This window comes from Loxodonta africana, chromosome 3, assembly GCF_030014295.1.
Source record: "Loxodonta africana isolate mLoxAfr1 chromosome 3, mLoxAfr1.hap2, whole genome shotgun sequence".
Taxonomy (NCBI): Eukaryota; Metazoa; Chordata; class Mammalia; order Proboscidea; family Elephantidae; genus Loxodonta; species Loxodonta africana.
The window spans coordinates 77612365-77626764 of record NC_087344.1 but is presented as its reverse complement, the minus strand read 5'-3'; the positions used below and the strand labels follow the sequence as shown (position 1 = coordinate 77626764).

Genomic DNA, 14400 nt, shown 5'->3' with positions numbered 1-14400 from the left:
TGTACTTATGGATAATATTCTTTATTTTGTGTGCTACTTTGTTGTTTCACTAAAAGATGATCTCAGGGGATAGTTTTGGTTCAGTTTTTAATGAGTACGTGGGGGAGGTAGTCTCAGGGAGTCCTCTGTTGTCAGTTGGTCCAGTTAGCCTGACCATTTTTAAGAATTTGAGTTTTGTTCCCCATTTTTCTCCCATTCTAGCCGGGACCATCTGTTGTGATTCTGGTCAGAACAGATGGTAGTAGTAGCTGGGCACCATCTAGTTCTCCTGGTCTCAGGGTAGATGAGGCTATGGCTTGTGTAGGTTATTAGCCTTGTAGACTTGTTTCTTCTCTGAGACTTTTGTTTCCTTCTTAGTCTTTTGCTTCTGATGGGTAGAGAGACCAGTAGTTGTATTTTAGATGGCCGTTTGCAAGCTTTTAATACCCTCAGATGCTATTCAGTTCACTAGGATGGATGCAGAACGTGAACTTTGTGAACTATATTATGCCAATTGATTGAGTTGTCCCATGAGACTAAGATCCTAAGCCTTCAGACCTAGAAAACCAATCTCACAAGGTGTTTGATTATGTCTAAGGAGTATCAGTAGTTGTGTTTTCTATTAATATATGTGCCTTCACACACATAGCTGTACTGACATGTACATATAGATACTTCTATTATGCACACATATGTATACACCTGTACCTGCCCATATACTTCTATGCTAATACACTTACATATTTCTATGCCAGTACACATACATATGTGACCATACATTCTTTTTCTGGTCTTTTTTGAAGTTGTTGTGTAATTATATATGTAATTTTTTTTTTTTTTTACTACAAACATCCTTTTCCCTTGAGTGCTTTTCAGAGACATCATTTACTTTGGTCAGGCTTTGCTCGCTACACCAACATTTGGTCCCACTTTTCCCATCACCAAAAATAGCAAGTATCTATAACCTAGAGCATGATTCTCCCTGCCCCCCCACCACCATTCCTTCATAACCACTAACGCACACTGGTCTTTTTATGTATATATCTATTCTTGTCTTCTTATAAAGGGGGATAATACAATATTAACCTCATGTGATTGACTTATTTCATTTAGCATTATATCCTCCAGGTCTATCCATGTTATAGTCTGTTTATGGACTCATCATTGTTCTTTGTTTGCATAGTATTCCATTGTATGTATGTAGCACATTTTGCTTATCCATTCATCTGTTGATGGGCACTTAGGTTGTTTCACCTTTTTTTTTTTTTTTTCCCACTATTGCGAGTGATGTTGCAGTGAACATAGGTGTGCATATGTCTTTTGGTGTCACTTCTGTTAGGTCTCTAGCATATATACCTAGGAGTGGGATTTTTGGATCATAGGGTAGTTGTAGTTCTATTTCTAGTTTTTTAAAGAAGTGCCATACCATTTTCCATAGTGGTTGTACCGTTTTATGGTCCCACCAGCAATGGATAAGGATTCCAATCTCTCCACATCCTCACCAACATTTGCTATTATCTGTTTTTTGTTTTTTTTTTTAATCAGTGCCATTGTAGCCAGGGTGAAGTGGTATTTCATTGTAATTTTGATTTGCATCTCTCTAACAGCTAATGGGAGCCCTGGTGGCACAGTGGTTAAGAGCTCGGCTGCTAAGCAAAATGTCAGCAGTTTTAATCCACCAGCCACTCCTTGGAAACAGTTCTACTCTATCCTGTAGGGTCACTATGAGTTGGAATCAACTCGATGGCAACCGGTTAATAGCTAATAATCATGAGCGTCTTTTCATATGTTTGTTGGCTGCTTGGATGTCTTCTTTGGTAAACTTCCTGTTCATGTCCTTTGCCCAATTTATAATTGGGTTGTTTGTCTTTTTTGTTGTTGCATTGTTGCAGTTTTCTATAAATTTTAGAAATTAGGCCCTTATCCGATATGACATTTCCAAAGTTTTTTCCCAGTCTATAGGTTCTCTTTTTACTCTTTTGAAAAAGTATTTGATAAACACAAGTTTTTAATTTTTATGAGATCCCATTTATCTAACTGATCTTCTGCTTTTCGTGCATTTGTTGCTATGTTTGTTATCCTATTTTTTTTTATAGTTTTTATTGTGCTTTAAGTGAAAGTTTACAAATCAAGTCAATCTCTCACATAAAAACTTATATACACCTTGCTACATACTCCCAATTACTCTCCCCCTAATGAGACAGCCTGCTCTCTCCCTCCCTCCCTCCACTCTTTTCATGTCCATTTCGCCAGCTTCTAACCCCCTCCACCCTCTCATCTCCCCTCCAGGCAGGAGACGCCAACATAGTCTCAAGTGTCCACCTGATCCAAGAAGCTCACTCCTCACCAGCATTCCTCTCCAACCCATTGTCCACTCCAATCCATGTCTGAAATGTTGGCTTCGGGAATGCTTCTTGTCCTGGGCCAACAGAAGGTCTGGGGGCCATGACCACCGGGGTCCTTCCAGTCTCAGTCAGACCATTAAGTCTGGTCTTTTTATGAGAATTTGGGGTCTGCATCCCACTGCTCTCCTGCTCCCTCAGGGGTTCTTTGTTTGTGATCCTATTTTTACAGAAGGTTAGGTCCCCATAGTTTTCTCCTTATGTTTTCTTCCAGGAACTTTATAGCTGTATGCTTAATATTTAGGTCTTTGATCCATTTTCAGTTAGTTTCTGTGTGTGGTGTGAGGTATGGGTCCTGTTTCATTTTTCTGCACGTCAGTATCGTTTTGCCAGCACCATTTGTTAAAGAGACTGTTTCTCCCCCATTGGAGGGACTTTAACCCCTTGTCGAAAATCAGTTGTCCATAAATGGCTGGATTTATTTCTGGATTCGTGATTCTATTCCACTGCTCTTTGTGTTTATCATTGAACCAATACAAGGCTGGTTTTGATTATAGTGGCTATATATATGTTTTGATATCAAGGAGGCCTCCTGCTTTATTCTTTTCCTTCAATATTGCTTTGGCCATTTGGGATTTCTTTCCTTTTCTTATAAAGTTGGTTAATGGTTTTTCTATTTCAGTAAAGAATGTTGCTGGAATTTGTGTTGGGATTACATTGTATCTGTAGATCATTTTAGGTAGTATTCACATTTTCACTATATTAATCCTTCCTATCCATGAGCACCCAGTGTTCTTCCATTTATGTAGGCCTCTTTCAGTCTCTTGTAATGTTTTATAATTTTCATTGTATAAATCTTTTATGTTCCTGGTTAGGTTAATTCCTAGGTATTTTATTGTTTGGGGAGCTATTGTAAGTGGTATTGTTTTCTAAATTTCCTTCTCAGAGTATTTCTTGTTAATATAAAGGAACCCAACTGATTTTTGTGTGTTGATCTTACACCCTGCAACATTACTGAATTCTATTCCAGCAATTTTCTTGTGGAATCTTTAGGGTCTCTATTAGTTATAATTCTATCTTTCAGGGCTATGTGAAACACGGTCAGCCTGGTTTTCATGCACCAGCTTCTAATTATTATAAAGCAGCTCTAGGGATTGCCTTCTCACTGCCACTCTGCCACTTTCCTAGTTAAAGCCAATATTATCTCACACCTTGTTTACTAGAACAGCCTCCTAAATAGTCTTTCTGCCTCCAGCCCTACCTGCTTCCAGTCTATTCTTAAGTCTGTTCTTCAGACTGCAGCCAAAATGGTTACTCCCACAAGTCCTTCATTGCTTCCTTCTTCTCATTAACATGGTATCTGAGGCTCTCCGATATCTGAACATTGCTTTTCTCTGCAATCCCTTTTCTGAACTACCCAGCAGCCATATCAAAAGATTCAATTTTTAGAACAGATTCTTCTAACCTTTAGGCCTGTATACATGCTTTTCTTTTTGTCTGAAATGAAAGAATTTCCTCTTTCTTTAGCTGACTACTGCTTATCCTTTTATACTTTAGCTTGGAATCTTAGAGGTTACTTCCTTTGGGAAGCCTTCCACAAACCCTCTAGGTGTTCCTATAGCACCCTTTGTCTCCCAAAGCGTCTTAGTTATCTAGTGCTGCTGTAAAAGAAATACCACAAGTAGATGGTTTTTACAAAAAAAGAAATGCATTATCTCACAGTTTAGGAGGCTAGAAGTCTAAATTCAGGGTGCCAGCCTCAGAGGGAGGCTTTTTCTTTCTCTTGGCTCTGGAGGAAGGTCCTTGTCATCAATCTTCCCCTGGTCTAGGAGATCCTAAGTCTATAGGTCACGCTCAGCTCCTGGCTCTTCTTGCTTGGTGATAATGAGGTCCCTCTCCACTCTGCTTGATTTTGCCTTTTATATCTCAAAAGAGATTAATTCAAGATACAACCTGATTCTGTAGATTGAGTCCTACCTCATAAACATAGCTGCCTCTAATCCTGCCTCATTAACATCATAGAGGTAGGATTAACAACACATAGGAAAATCGTATTGGGTCACAAAATGGTGGACAACCACACAATACTGGGAATCATGGCCTAGCCAAGTTGATACACATTTTTTAGGGACACATTCAATCCATAACACCAAGTGTAGCAGTTTTAATCAGTGTATTATGGTTGGCTGTGTATTGTCTCTGTCCCTCAATAGACTGAAGTTCTGTGAAGGCAAGGGCCATATTTTGATTATATGTTGTATCTCCAGCATCCAGCACAATGCTTTGATACAGACTATAGTTATTTGTTGGGTGGATGAATGAGGAAATGGCTCTGAGACTTTTCTTTTTTACTCATGCCAAATAGTCATTGCTCTTTATGCTGGTGTTCAGATGACATGATTTTAGACCCCCTTACCACGTAGGTCACCATTTAGGTTCTGGTTTGCTCTATCCCTCTCAAAGCATAGCTCTCAGAACTAAATGTAATATTCCAGGTGTGATTTTACTAATTCAGGTTACTCTTTTTCTTCTTTTCATTCACCCCCCAAATTTATTGAGCCCCTATTAAAGATTCAGGCACAATATCAAACAATGAAGATAAAAAAATGAGTAAAAGATAACCCCTATCCACTAAGGACTTACGTAAATAATTATGATATGGTATGATGAAAATGATAATAAAGGTGTGACCAGGGTGTTATAGAAGGCAGAGAAATGATAGGATTTGTTCTGGGGAGACAGGAAAAGTAAGAAGGCCTTGTAGAGAAAATGATATTTTTTCTGACTCATTCACTGGATAGGAGGAGTGACATGGGCAAAGACATGGGACCAGGAAAATCAAAAAGTTTGTTTCAGGAAACTTTCAGGTCCTTTTTAGCTTTTGTGATTCTGTATCTAGGAAGCCACCCAAATCCAAACCTTTCTCATTTCAGGATACCTGCCTGGACCCTCCAGAAAGCCTCTGAGTTCTGCTGCTTATCTAAATCTTTCTCTCTGTTCCCTAAAAGCCTATGTCCTTTCAGAAGCACCTGTGGTATATAGTGAAAAGAACACGGAGCTTACTCTAGTTGCTTTACTTTTATTAAATAAAAGTGTCTCAAGTGACTTTTCACTTTTTAAAGTGCAAATTGCATGAAAATGTTACCGAGACAATACCACACTTGAAACTTTTTTCTTTTTACCCAATCTTCTTCTGTAACCTTGAGGCATTTGCTAAAAGACTTGACATATTAAGTTACTCTTACTCTTCTGTGCATATATTCTTAAAACCAAAAACCAGGTGGTAGAAATGTACGCTAATGAAACCATTACATTGATGCTGGGAGCTGAGCTTCTACTTGAAACCGCCATTTTTTGAGCCAGAATATTTGATAAGCTCTTTGTTTTTAGCTAGGAGATTGTCTCATGGTACATTTAAAAGAACACAAGTGATATAATTCAATTCCTGTTCATTGTTTTCAAAAATTCTTTTTTTTTGGCTTGGTATTTTATCTATAGATGATCCATTAAAAAAAATCAAATTGTTGATTTAAAAGGACTATGGACAGTACTTTGACAATGAAAATTGCCCTTTATCTTATAGCTTAGCTTTGGACATTTTATAATAACTGTATTTTATTAGTGCAGGATATGACACAATTTGTTAATCATTAAAAAAGCACCAAGAAAACATAGGGTATGACTTATGAGAAGGACTTGCTTTATCAGATATTTAGATGGATCATGAAATTACATGAAACAGAGTTCTCCTGGTGTTGGAATAGACAGACTGATCAGAGGAACAGAATACAGAGTCTAGAAATAGATCCAACTGTAGATAAGAAATTAATATATGACCAAGGTGACATTTCAAATCAGTAGAGAGAAGATGACTTATTCAGTAAATGATGTTGTAGCACATTTATTTAATAAAGGTGAGGACAGAAAGCTAGATCCTTGCCTCATTCATCATACAAAATTCCAAATAGATCTAACATTTAAATGTAAAAAAAAAAAAAATGAAACCAGAAGAAAGCATGGGTTAATGCTTTTATAATACTGAGTTGAGGAAAACATGATACGACCCAAGAAATCTTGAAAGCAAAGAGTTTAGAAATTGGTTTATAGGAAAGTTAAAAACATTTTAAGGTCAAAACCTACCAGACTGAGACAAATGTTTTCAGCACATATGACAAGGGACTAATATCCTCAATCTACAAAAAAAATCTTAGAAATCTACAGGAACTCAGAAGAATACCTAGTAGAAAAATGACCAGCAAAATCATGAAAAAAAGAAATATAAATTGTCTAATAAGCCTAAAAAGATCTTCAAGTTCACTAATAATCAAAGAAATGTAAATAAAAGTATAATAGTATTTTATTTTTCAACTGATTAGCTTTATCAAAATTATAAAGATTGTTAAAACCATTTGAGCAAGGATGTAGAAATAGACACTCTCGTGCACCATCGATTGGTTCTAGAGGGTACTTTGGCAATATATATCGTATCAGGATCCAAAATGTGCATACCCTTTGTCTATAAATCTCACTCTTAGAAATCTACCATTAGGAGGTTATCCTAAAGGTTTTAAAAGATGTATGCATAAAGATACTCATCAAAATCAGAAAAAATTCATACGTGTCTACAATGTTGTTGTGTGCCCTCAAATTGATTCTGACTCATAGCGACCCTATAGGGTAGAGTAGAACTGCCCCATAGGGTTTCCAAGGAGCAGCTGGTAGATTTGAACTGCTGACCTTTTGGTTAGCAGCCGAGCTCTTAACCACTGCATCACCAGGACTCCAAATGTCCATCTATAATATATAACAAATAAAATCAAAAACTAAACCTGTTGCCGTCGAGTCAGTTCTGACTCATAGCAACCCTATAGGACAGAGTAGAACCAACTGCCCCACAGTGTTTCCACAGAGGAGCTGGTGGATTTGAACTGCTGACCTTTTGGTTAGCAGCCTGAGCTCTTAACCACTCTTCAATCAGGGCACTATTTAACAAACGGTGTTGTTAAATTGTGTGAATTATACATATAAACAGTGGAACACTATTCAGACAGTAATCTTGGAGTAGGATTTCTGATCTAAAGACTACAATCATCCTTATTGGGTTTGGGTTTCACACTTTAGGTGGAACAAACTAGAATTCTTGTAGAGAAATGTGGCCAGGATAATAGTCAGCCTGAGTGAAGGTACCTGACATGACCATGTCAGATTAGGAACAGTTGAAGGATCTGGGACATAGTTAGAAAGAGAGAAGGTCCCTGGGTGGTGCAGATGATTTCTGCTCGACGACTAACATAAACATTGGCATTCAAACCCACCTAGTGGTGCTGCAGAAAAATGCCAGGCAGTTGGCTTCTGTAAAGATTACAGCCAAGAAAATCCTATGGAGCAGTTCCACTCTGTTACACCTGGGATCGCCACACATTGGAATCAACTTGCCGGCAACAGGTGGAGAAAGGGATTAGATATAGTATGTCTTGGGCCAATAAATGGAGGTTAGAGGAAGGCAAACTTTGGCTGACTATTAAAGATTCAATAAAAATTAAAGTCTCTCCATTTGCACAACTGAACAATAGCCAAGTAATTAGTGTCTCTTCTTTGGAAGTATTCTAAGCAGAGGCAGGAGGGACCATTTAGTTCTCAACTTTCATATCCCCTCATCAAGATGTCTTCCTTGATCACCTTGCCAAAAATATCACACACAACCCTCTTTTGCACTCTCTTTCGCTCTTACCCTGCTTTATTTTTTCTTCATCTGCAGAGATCTAGAAATTATGTAATTATTTATTTGATGTCTTTGTTACCCTCTGGTCCAGCTGACATGTATTTATTTATCTATTGTCTCTCTTTTTCCCCTTAGAATTTAAGCTCCATGTGGGCAGAGACTTTGGGTGTTTTGTTCTTTGCTATCTATCACACAAAATAGAACCAGGCTTGGCATACAATAGGTGCTCAATAAATATTTGTTGAATCAATGAATATTAGAGAAGGAGATTCATTTATTAGACTAAGTGACCTCTCGTGCTTTACATTTTATAGCCCTTTTAGTTTTGTTTTTTTTTTTTGCATGTTACTTTTTTTTATTGTGCTTTAAGTGAAAGTTTACAAATCAAGTCAGTCTCTCACATAAAAACTTATATACACCTTGCTACACACTCCCAATTACACTCCCCCTGATGAGACAGTCTGCTCTCTCCCTCCACTCTCTCTTTTCGTGTCCATTTCGCCAGCTTCTAACCCCCTCTACCCTCTCATCTCCCCTCCGGACAGGAGATGCCAACATAGTCTCAAGTGTCCACCAGATCCAAGAAGCTCACTCCTTACCAGCATCCCTCTCCAACCCATTGTCCAGTCCAATCCATGTCTGAAGAGTTGGCTTTGGGAATGGTTCCCGTCCTGGGCCAACAGAAGGTCTGGGGGCCATGACCACCGGGGTCCTTCCAGTCTCAGTCAGACCATTGTCTGGCCTTTTTATGTGAATTCGGGGTCTGCATCCCTTTTAGTTTTTTAAAGGTACTTTTATATAGTCTGTAAGTTCCGTCAGTGCAGAAACTAAAACCCACTGCCATCGAGTCGATTCCAACTCATAGTGACCCTGTAGAACAGAGTAGAACTGTCCCATAGAGTTCCAAGGAGCGCCCGGCGGATTCGAACTGCTGACCTCCTGGTTAGCAGCCGTAGCACTTAACTACTACATCACCAGGGTTTCCATTGTTAGTGCAGGGAGGGATATTATTTTCCTAATAATAAATGTAGCTATCATTTCTTGTGCCTTGTTGTTGTATGCCATCGAGTCAATTCTGACTCAAAACAACCCTATAGAACAGAGTAGAACTGCCCCACAGGGTTTCCTCTTTATGGGAGCAAATCTCCAGGTCTTTTCTCCCACTAGGGCTGGTGAGTTCAAACTATGGACCTTTCAGAGCAGCCGAGTGCTTAACCGTTGTACCACTAGGGCTCTTTCTTATGCTTTAGAGTTTATATAACACTTTCATAAGTGTTATTCAGTGATATACTCTCCATTCTCATTATTTGCATTATACTCTATAAAGTCGCTATGAACAATGAATTAGCAAATACTAAGTCATTGCTCTAGGGAAGAAATTTAGAAGACAGCTACCTGGCCAGCTGACTAGAAGAGATCCATATTTGTGCCCATTGCAAAGAAAGGTGATCTAACAGAATGCAGAAATTATCAAACAATATCATTAATATCACACGCAAGTAAAAGTTTGCTGAAGATCATTCAAAAGCTGTTGCAGCAGTGCATGGACGGGGAACTGCCGAAAATTCAAGCGAGATTCAGAAGAGAACATGGAATGAACAAGGGATTTTCATTGCTAATGTCAAATGAAACTTGGCTAAAAGCAGAGAATACCAGAAAAATGTTTACCTGTGTTTTATTCACTATTCAAAGGCATTTGACTATGAAGATCATAAGAAATTATGGATAACATTACAAAGAATGAGAATTCTAGGACACTTAATTTTGCTCATGAGGAACCTATACATAGACCAAGAGGCAAGAGGGAGTCATTTAAACAGAACAAGGTGATACTAAGGTGATACTACATGCTTTAAAGTGAGGAAAGGTATGTGTCAGGGGTGTATCCTTTCACCATACTTATTCAGTCTGTATGCTAAGCAAATAATCCGAGAAACTGGACTATATAAAGAAGAATGAGGCATCAGGATTGGAGGAAGACTCATTAACAACCTGTGATATGCAGATGACACAACCTTGCTTGCTGAAGAGGTTGAAGAGTACTTGAAGCACTTGCTGATAAAGAACAAAGACTACAGCCTTCAGTATGGATTGCATCTCAACATAAAGAAAACAAACATCCTCACAAATGAACCTGTAAGCAATATCATGATAAACGGAGAAAATACTGAATTGAAGTGGTCAAGGATTTCATTTTACTTGAATCCACAGTCAACGCCCAGGGAAGCAGCAGTGAAGAAATCAAATGAGGTATTATTGCATTAGGCAAATCTGCTGCAAAAGACCTCTGTAAAATGTCGAAAAGCAGAGATGTCACTTTGAGGACTAAGGCACACCTGACGCAAGCCATGGTATTTTCATTTGCCGCATATGCATGCAGAAGCTGAAAAATTAATAAGAAAGACCAAAGAATTGATGCTTTTGAATTATGTTGTTGGTGAAGAGTACTGAATATGCCATGGATTTCCAGAAGAAGGAATAAACCTGTCTTGAAAGAAGTATAGCCACAATGCTCCTTAGAAGCAAGGATGGCGAGACTTCGTCTCACATACATTGTCCACGTTATCAGGAGGGACCAGTCCCTGAGAAGGACATCTTGTTGGTAAAGGAGCGAGTCAGTGAAAAAGAAGACCCTAAAGAAGATGGGTTGACACAGTGGCTGCAACAGTGGGCTCAAACATAACAATGATTGTGAGGCTATCTCAGGACCAGGCAGTGTTTCATTCTGTTGTACATTGGGTCGCAATAAATCGGAACCTTCTCGATGGCACCTAACAACAACACACACATTCCCAGCTGCGGTGCATTAGGCAACTCAAATTTTTTGCTGCTCTGTACATGTTTGCAAATGGCCACAAAAGCACCATAGGCATTGATTTTGGGGTTACAAATAAATTTTGGCAAGTAGGTGAGTTTGTAAATAGGAAATCCACAAATAAAGAGGATTGACTAAAAATGAGATAGCTGGCTTTTTCTCATCTGTTAGGTCGCAGCTCAAATGTTACCTCTGTAGAGCATCTGCCCTTAACGTCTCTATCTAAAAATAGCTTCTAGGGTCTATCACATCACCTTATTTTATTTCCTTCAAGTACTTATCATTTATTATCATGTTTATTTATTTATGTGTTAACTGTGTCTTACCATGCACCAGTTTGTAAATTCCATGGGGGGAGGGATCTCCTGCTATATTCCAACACTAAGAATACTGTCTAGCACGTAGAGGATACTTACTAAACATCTGTGGAATGAATAATCGAAAGCATTTTATAATTTATGAAACTTTATTATATTAGCTAATATTAATATTAAACTTCACAATAATCTCTGACCCCAGTATAAACTAGATTTCCCTGATTTACATTCTCAAGGCATCCTGTGCTACCTCATTAATTTAAATGTATCACAATTATAACATTATTTGTGTAATTTTTTACCTAATATCTTTGTTTATCTCTAGACTGCTAGCTCCATGAATTAAGAACCGTATCCATCTTGTTCCCCTAACATTTACTGCTGTACTTCACACATGAGAGGAGTTTAATAAATATTTGTTGAATGAACAAATATATGTACAATCTTATGAGATAGGTGTTATCTCTATTTTTCAGATGAGTAACCCGAGGCTTGGAAGAATTAAGTAGTTTGTTAAAGATGGTTAGTTATAGAAACAAGACTTTAACTAATGTCCCCTGACTCCCAATCTTATATTCTTTCCACTATACCAAATAACAACCCATTGCCATTGAGTTGATTCTGACTCATAGCAACCCTATAGGACAGAGTAGAACTGCCCCATAGGCTTTCCAAGGAGCAGCTGGTGAATTCAAACTGCAAGCCTTTTGGTTAGCAGCCAAGCTCTTAACCACTGTACCACCAGAGCTCTAAGATACTAGGTAATCAGGATTACCTAGGGAGACTTTGAAAATATAAATTCTTAGGGCACAGTCGGAACCTACTGAATGAGAGTCTCTGAAGGTAGGCCCCAGGACTGTTTAAAAAAGAAAACTGCTGAGGAGATTTTGATGATAAGTAGTGTTTTCGGAATCCGTGATTTATACCAGCCATTGGCAACCTACTGTTCAAGGGCCAAATCCAGCCTGCTGCCTGTTTTTGTAAAGTTTTAGTGGAATACAGCCATGCTTAACTTACACATTACCTATGGCTACTCTCTTCTTACAATGGCAGAGTTGAGTAAGTGTGACAGACTATATGGCCCACAAACCGTAGAATTTTTTTCTATTTGACCATTTGCAAAAAGTTTACCAATCCGTGATCTGTATGCCTTGTCTCCTGTCCTGTTTCTTTTGTGATGATCTTAGTGCTTGAAGAAGTGGTAGATACATGATATCTGGATCTGTGATGGGCATATAGAACCTGTTGCCTTCAAGTCAAAGAGCCCTGGTGGCGCAGTGGTTAAGTGCATGTCTGCTAACCAAAAAGTCAGCGGTTCAAAGCCACCAGCCACTCTGCAGGAGAACGATGCAGCAGTCTGCTTCCGTAAAGATTTATACCATTGGAAACCCTATGGGGCAGTTCATCTCTGTCCTGTAGGGTTACTATGAGTGGAATCAACTCAACAGCAGTGGGTTTGGCTTACCTCGAGTAAGTTTCAACTCATGGGGACCCCCTGTGTTACAGAGGAAAGCTGCCCCATAGGGTTTTCTTGGCTGTAATCATTACAGAAGCAGACCATCAGGACCTTATTCTGCAGTGCCTCTGGGTGTGCTCAAACTGCCAACCTTTAGGTTAGTAGCTGAGCACAGACCATTTGTATCACCCAGGGACCTGGGCATACAGTAGGTGCTCAAATATTATTATTGAGTCAGTAAAAATTATCATATTTTGCAATTTACCAGATAATAAGGACTAAACCACAGACAAAGATTGGAAAAATACTACTCTAGGTGTGGTTCAAGCCTGTCAACCCTCACAGTGGCTGCACAACTTTAAAGAATTTCCTTTTCATTTAGTTGGTAATAGGGTGTTCCCTAGGTGGTAGAAGGTCTGAGGTTTCTAGCCTTTATATGTTACAGCACAGGGATTGATTATCATAGTTGAGTTGTTGTGTAATAGAGAACTGTAATTCATGCCTAGTTATTGTGGTACTCCTGATGCTGCCATAATTTTTAAAACCAAAGTCTCTTGGATGCTTTTGGTCAGAACTCAAACTAATATAACCAACCACCCAGAACCAGCCAAATCCCTTGACCTGCATTGTCTAATACAGTATCTGTTAGCCCCATGTAGGTATTTAAATTAATTAAAATTAAATACAATTTAAAATTTACTTCCTCATTCACATTAGCCACATTTCAGGTGTTCACTAGTTACATTATTGAACAGCACAGATATAGAATATTTCTATTATTTATTGTAGAAAGTTTTATTAGAAGTGCTGCTTTAGATGCTAGAGTTTAAGAATTGCAGCCTAGTCAAACCTAAAACATACTGTTTGACTTAACTCTTCATTTATAAGAAAGGAATAACAATTTGTAATGTTTTCTTTTTCTAATAGCAGACAGTGATAAAATGTGTTCAGCCCTTGCTTGGGGCTTTCTCAGCTGGCAACAAACTCTTTATTAAATTCTGATAAGCTCTTTAAATCTTTGACTCCAGGAAATATCCATCTCATTTACCCTATGGACTAACTGTCTAGTCAAGATGATTAATCATTCGCTAGTTCATGCAATTGTTCAGAATTGTCCGTGTGATTTCTGGCCAAATCTATTTGGCTTAGTTAAGGATGGTGGGAAAGGTACCAGTTTTAAAACGGAAGCTATAAAGCCAATAGAGTGTAAAGTGTTGGCATCATCTTTGGAGTGATTTAGATTTCATCATTCAGTTACTCATTTTTATTCCCAGCATCTAGTGCTTTTTGTATGGCCCAAAGGGGCCCTGTGCTGCTCCACTACAGAGGAAACTCCAAGAAATGCTGGTTTGCTACCGTATTTTAGCTTGTGAGAGTCTCTGGGACCTTCCGTGCTACATCATGGGGTCACCTCTAGGTGGGTATTAGGAAGATATTGGTAATTAGTTAACCTTTAAATAAGAATTTAGTAATCTTTTGTGGTCCAGTGAGATATGTATTTAACAGCCTGGCCCTTAAATTATGTTCCCTTGCCCTAGCATTGTGTCACCTTAAAGATTGTTTCTCCAACACAGGATGCCTCAGACTTTGAGAGGCCCTCTACCACATCAAGAGGCTAAAAGACTTGAGAATTCCTAACATGCTCTTAGTTCCTATTATCAGATAGACTACCCAGGTCCTGCTTTTCTCTAAATTATCAGATCCTTGTCATTTTGCACATCAGAGCAATGTAGCTGTGTCAGGGATGAAGGTGGGAGGGTGAAAGAACC

General features: G+C 38.6%; 1 protein-coding gene across 10 annotated transcripts in view; it reads left to right on the top strand.

Moving 5' to 3' along the window:
• The window catches only part of SCMH1 (Scm polycomb group protein homolog 1), a 199966-nt gene that overhangs the window by 60292 nt on the left and 125274 nt on the right, over positions 1 to 14400 (top strand). The window contains exon 1 of one of the 10 annotated variants that reach the window (XM_064281805.1): positions 13483 to 14048. The exons of 8 other annotated variants lie outside the window; for them this stretch is intronic. In XM_064281805.1, the coding sequence (XP_064137875.1) occupies positions 13973 to 14048 (76 nt within the window). In that variant the 5' untranslated portion in view covers positions 13483 to 13972. Of the gene's footprint in view, positions 1 to 13482; positions 14049 to 14400 lie in introns of those variants that run through there. One more of the 10 variants, XM_010595269.3, reaches the window with a different exon arrangement.